The sequence below is a fragment of the Cornus florida genome, unplaced genomic scaffold, assembly GCF_030987335.1.
Source record: "Cornus florida cultivar Cherokee Brave unplaced genomic scaffold, ASM3098733v1 CherokeeBrave_3.0.0_Hap2_Chr10, whole genome shotgun sequence".
NCBI classification, from domain to species: Eukaryota; Viridiplantae; Streptophyta; class Magnoliopsida; order Cornales; family Cornaceae; genus Cornus; species Cornus florida.
Genome location: NW_026775580.1, coordinates 115,491,995 through 115,497,994, shown reverse-complemented (window position 1 = coordinate 115,497,994; position 6,000 = coordinate 115,491,995). Strand labels below are relative to the sequence as shown.

The 6,000-nt window shown below is 35.0% G+C and overlaps 1 protein-coding gene across 1 annotated transcript; it reads right to left on the bottom strand.

The window, feature by feature from the left end:
* Positions 1-820: 820 nt before the first annotated feature.
* Positions 821-4,700, bottom strand: LOC132280060 (glycerophosphodiester phosphodiesterase GDPDL7-like). Its single transcript, XM_059782166.1, has 9 exons — positions 4,601-4,700; positions 4,035-4,331; positions 3,837-3,946; positions 3,165-3,666; positions 2,840-2,881; positions 2,439-2,720; positions 2,208-2,347; positions 1,558-2,038; positions 821-1,201 (listed from the first exon to the last, which is right to left on the bottom strand). The coding sequence occupies exons 1-9, from the start codon at positions 4,698-4,700 to the stop codon at positions 873-875; spliced, it is 2,283 nt and encodes a 760-aa protein (XP_059638149.1). The 3' UTR covers positions 821-872.
* Positions 4,701-6,000: the final 1,300 nt, after the last annotated feature.

The window sequence follows — 6,000 nt, the reverse complement described above, 5'->3', positions numbered from 1 at the left end:
GAGAGTTAGATGAGGAATCAGATTGTCCAGAAAAAAAAAAAAAAAAAAAAAATAATAATAATAATAATAATAATAATAATAATAATAATAATAATCCATAGATTTGAGATGAAGGATGGGGAGAAGGAGAGAGAGAGAGAGGAAAAGAGAGGTGAAAGGCATTACAAATATATATATATATATATATATATATATATATATATATATATTCTGTTAACGCCTGAACAAGGGGTTTTTGAGAGTTTTATTTTATTGACAATAGTTATAGATATTTTGGAGCGCTAATAGTTATCACCCTATTAATAGTGATAGTAAAAATTCATAAATTTTAATCCCAAGGGTTGCTTCAAATAGGTAAGCCACTTGGTGCCATTTATCTTGAGTGTAAACCAAAAAACCAAAAAAAAAAAAAAAATTCACAGATTTTTTTGTGACTTACCCTCTTTGTGACAAGCATATGTAACTGACCTTTAAAGAGAATCTGATGCTTGTATATAATATAGCTTTGACAAAGTGCGAAATAGAAGTAATGAAACATAGACTAAAAATGTTCAAAATTAAACAAAGAGAAGTCCAATTTTATTCCTAAAACTATTTAGAGCTTCAGGCCTTTCTTGATTCAAGCATGAACTTCCTACTAATTTACAGTCTAAATTCTTCCCTTTGGCATGTTCAAAAACAAAAACAAATAAGTGTAAGTTAACAAATACGTTTCTCTCTTAATATGACTTAAATGATTTAAAAAGTGGAGATAAAAAATTTATAGGGAGTAGGAAATTTTTTTTTTTTTTAAATTAATAAAGGCTACATGTCCTGCCAAACTAATTAGTTACAATAATATCCCAATGGAAGTAAACAGATCAAAAAGATTTCTATCCCATTGAAAGTAAACTAAGCAACATTATTGCCACTAGAGAAAGAGCTATATTAGCAATGTTCTTGGGACTGCTTGAACCTGGTTTCTCAGCTGGTCCAGGTGTAGCACCTGCACCTTCACCGGCAGCAGCAGGCGTTGGAGCTGGAGGGGAGACATTGGAAACAGGAGGAAGAGGTGGGTCAACAACATCCGCGACATTGAGGGCTGGTGCAGGGGCTACTGCCGGTGGCAGTACTTCTGGTGGAGCTAAGTTGAGCAGAGAACCTGGTTGTATTGGTAAGATGGAATATGATAAATTGGCTTTCAAGTCGGAACATGGACTTTCTGCAGTACCAATAATAGCACCATGTTATTTACAGTATTTCTCAAACATTACTGCATTGTATATATAAGTAGGGAACTAGAATTAACTATTATTTTTTCATATAAATATCACTAAATTCTTGAACCAGTAGAAACCAAAGGATTTCACTAGGGGCATCAAAAGAACAATTGAAAGAAGATCACATTGGTGTAAGTCTGTTTTGTGCTCATTTGTTTGTCAAATGAACCTTTAGATGCTTTGTTGATGTTAATATCATGACACATTCGTATATAATTAGAGAAATCGTAAACAAAAATGTGTGATTTGAAGGTCCTGAGAAGCTCCATAAAACAGTTATAAGGATTGTGACTCTTACTTATATAAGCAGTGGCAGTTGCTGGGAATTCTGTCACAATCCCATCAACACCAATTTCTGAATATGTGGCAAGCTCCACCATAGGATCCGAGAAGAAATCAATCGCGAGAGTGATAAATTCATTCCTCAAAACAGACACATAGACTGAAACATTGCCTCTATGCATACTCTCAACGATACTTGTGTTATATTTGGTGAAGGATTGAGAAGTTGCAATGATGGAGGATCTCTGGACAGTAACTGCATCGGCATACTTCTTGATTTCATCCACTATCTGACTGGTAACAGCACTTATTTGCTCTTTAATGGACATTACTCTTTGGTAAGTTGAGACATTCTTAAATTTGGACAGCACTGAACTGTCATCTGACTGGATCAAAACTTTCTGAGTGGATTGTTTGTCGAAGGTGGCATTGCTCAAGGCAGTGGCAACAACATCTGTTATGCCGAGACCCTTCTTTGATGCTAGGTAGGCAGCATTCTGAGAAACAATGGTTTTTTATTTGTTATACTTTCACAGGAAGATGAAAAATTCATACTTGTATAGATGATTGGTAAACATTTGGCATTCAGTTTGTTAAAAGTGGTATATAAGGATGTATATGACTATGTACTGTGTTCATGTTGAACTCAAATTGTTAGTAACTTACCTCTATATTGATCAAAATTCCAGTAACTGCCTTTGTCTTGGCGATTTCTAAAAATGCTGAAAGAGTCACGAAGTTACCCTTGTTCTTGTTTGCAGGGCTTCTTTGCAAGCCTTCATTCGGTAAAGGACTTGTTAATTGAGCTGAAATGAGAAAGTTTATTGTAAGTGGAATGTTTAAAGGTTAAAAGGAACTAAATCCGCAGGTGAAAAGCTTTTTTCATTTGAAGTTTACGCTTTAGGGTTGTAATTTCTTTCCAGGTGAGATCAAATGAAAAAATTCCATTGATGTTCTGAATTTCAGGAATCTTGGTGGATCTTGACATGAAAGTACTCAGCGCGGTAGTATCTTTTGCGAGGTCTGCTGAATTCAAACAGAAGGCAACTCCATCTTTCGACATTTGAACTGAGCAATCAATTATGTCTGCGCCATCATCTATGGCTTGCTGATAAGCAAGATCTGTGCAGCCAGCATATAGTCCACTAGCTCCATTGTTGGTTATGATCAAAGGTCTTCCTGCAAACAGAAAGATTTTTAATGCGATAGAATAACTTGAGTCTTTATATTGATTTTTTTCCTATACATTATATTGTAAAGTAGTGGAATTTGAAGAGATTTTAGGATTAAATTCTTACCTTTGATAGGCAAGGTGACATTCTTGTTTTGAGCAATGCATGCTGCATCAAAAAGAGCACCTGAGATTAAGAAGAGACTCCAACATGGTTGCAGCAGGGACATGCACAAACATTCTTGTTTAATGGTTAATTTATTAAGACTTGCTTTTCGATATGAGTCTTCAGTAACATAGCAAATTGTTTTTCTTAAACTGTTTTGTTTTCTCTTGCATTCATCTATTGTTTCATCCCATTGTTTTGCACAGCACATTGATAAACAAGGAACAAGGAACATGATTACATGAACACGACACATATAATGAAAGAATGGTAATTAAAGTCTCACCAATGGATTCTGATGCAGTGGAAGGGAAATCTGAAAGCAACCCATCAACAGAGAACTGGGAGTTATCGATATACTGCAGGTACTCAGCTGTAGGATCGTAGCTATAATTGTAGCTTGCAAAAATATCATTTGCAAAAGTAGAAGCATAGACTTCTAAACCTTCTTTATGAGCATCTTCAACAAGACTAGTGGCAGTCTGCAAGTACAATTTGATGTCCACAGGCCATATTTGTTCTTTTGGGACAAGAATTCCTGATGCAAATGACTTGATCATGGAAAGATCCTTTATTATTGAACCATATGTATGGTTGGTTGTGGGCTCAACTGCATCTTCCTTTAGGATCCGGAAGATGAGCTTTGTCCGGGCTTTATTTACTTTTCCACCTATGGCCTTCAAGAAACCAATCTCGGGAGATGAAATGTAATGTATAGCAGTACTTCTCAAAGCGCTTTCAACATATGTTGCTACACTTAGTTTGTGTTGAGTATAGAAAGTGTCATACTGCAATTGACAGCAGAAGGAACACAAAATCCATAAATAAAAGGAAATTAAAAACCAATATTTGTTCATACTAGATTATGGTGGATACTTATTCTCAGGCTGAGCATGCATCAGTAAAAGGATCAGAAAACGAAAAAAAAAAAAAAAAAATAGAGAGAGAAGAGAGGTACCTGAACATTCAACCAAAATTGAGGGCCCTTAAGTGATGCTGCATCTTGAACAGTGGACAAAGGCAGCATACCATCAAACAAACTTGATCTACTGTATATGTTTTGTGTCACTGCAGGAGAAGTAAACAACACCGCGAAAATAAATTAGCTAGTGTCTAGCCTGCAACAAATGAAGTGTAATTGATGATAAAGACTTACAATATACATCTTTGAACAGCTCTCTGGATGTAAAATCCAAAGCAAACCAGCCGCTAACATCCTTTCCGTTCACATCGTAGGTTTGTTTCCTTTTCGGGTAGGCAAGTGCTATAGTTGTTGAATTCTCGAGTGTTAAACTTGTCTGGCATATACCATTCCCATCTTTTGTAACTTGTAGATCGCAGAAAACAATCACATTGGACAAGCTTGTTGATGCCGCAAATCGATATGCAAACTGGCTGGAATCAGGGAAAAGTCCCGAGTATCCGCCACGAGCTATTACAACAGGCTCACCCCCTACGTACAGTTAAATTGGAAAAATTAAATATATCATCACATTAATTTATACATGTAACTTAGTGTAGTCAGAGATCCAACTCATACTTTTTTCTTCTTTTTTTCATGAGAACAATATATATTTAACAAATTTAAAGTATGTTTTAGTTTATACTATGTTTTATTATCTTTTTAGTAATTTCAATTTAATTCTTCAGCCTATTAAACAAATCCTGTAAGTTGAAACTATATAAACATGAAAGAAAAGAAAAATTGAAGAATGTTTTTACCATTTAGAGTCAACCATTTCTTTGCAGGTGGTTTCTTTGAAGAATTCTGTGCTATCACGGAGTGGATCAATAAGAAAACAAAAAACAATCGCCTGATCATTTTCTCCTAATCCTGTCTTCAAGATTATAACAATAGATTAAATGAATAATAAGGAAATAATGGAAACAAAATGTAACATGTTCAATATTGATTTTCAATTGTTTTCTATCTGTTTGGATTAAACTGGATCATACCTATAACTTCTTCAAATACACCGAAATTTGGCTTCACATTAACAAAAGCAAAGAATATACTACTAGTACATAAAACCAAAATTAACGAAACCCAATAGGACTTACTTCAATGTTGTTGATGTGTTAGATTGAAGAAACAAACATTTCCTATCAAAATTCACCGGAACAAAAAGATCAACAAATTCTAATCGAAGGCACAGTAACGGAAGAGAGAGGAGAGAAGAGAGAGAGGATAAGTTCTTACACATTTATCGCATTAATAGCTGGTTAAGATTTCACTTTGTTAAAAGTATTGACCCGAATTTTCATTAAATTTGGCCATATTATGTTTGTTCCGTTTTTATAGGAGCAATGTTTGTCCATGTATATTTGGCGGGAGGAGGTTCAGCTAAAACAACAAACGTCTTAACGATACCGTTTGTTTAAGGGGGCAGCAGAGGTTGTGATCATCCTTGCCAACGGTTGGGATGAAATCATGAAATCGCTTTAGGAGGGTATCAAATGATCAGTGGCTCTGTGATTGCGCGATTGTTGGGTCCCACATGGACCTGCAGCCATCGCAAGATATAAATTTGGATCAAGTGCCAAAAAAAAAAAATAAAAAAAAAATCTCTTGTAGCGTAAAAGTCCCCTTTATTCAAAACTTAATACCCTTGTAGAATAAAATAATATATAAAAATATTGGTCATGTAAAATAATTGTTTTGTCTCACTCTAAATTTCTCTCTCTAAAAACCTTTTGTCCAGAGGTACACTGAATCAAGTACACCTTGCACTCATCTTACAATGAAAATATGGCGACTTTGTGGATAGGTGTATGTGAGCGTATACGTGTACGTGTGGCATCAATAAGTTACCATACTGAGTGAGTTACAAGTGCACAATCTCACATTGCCTGAATGTGAAAGAGGCAAATGTTATATGTAGATTCAACACCCACATTTTAAAACTGTGATGGCCATGAATTAGAATTTTAAAGTTTGAAATAGTACTAAAATGGGTGACCCCTTTAGAAGTCTCTAGTCTGAAGGAATAAAAAACAGACAATATTGTAGCCGAATAAAGTAAGGGTTGTTAAAGAAAATCTTCATTTTGAGTTCTCCACATTTCGATTTTCTTTAAGTTCGTCCGTAGATAATCCATCTTAGCTTTTGTAACAACGCACAT

What these genes read in the sequence shown, in the direction of transcription:
- LOC132280060 (XM_059782166.1), bottom strand. Translation starts at nt 4,700, where the DNA reads ATGATCAGGCGATTGTTTTTTGTTTTCTTATTGATCCACTCCGTGATA. An exon ending in CACTGCATCAGAATCCATTG is followed by an intron (nt 2,882 to 3,164) that starts GTGAGACTTTAA and finishes TTTTTGATGCAG; the next exon opens with CATGCATTGCTCAAAACAAG. An exon ending in AGAAATTACAACCCTAAAGC is followed by an intron (nt 2,348 to 2,438) that starts GTAAACTTCAAA and finishes TTCTCATTTCAG; the next exon opens with CTCAATTAACAAGTCCTTTA.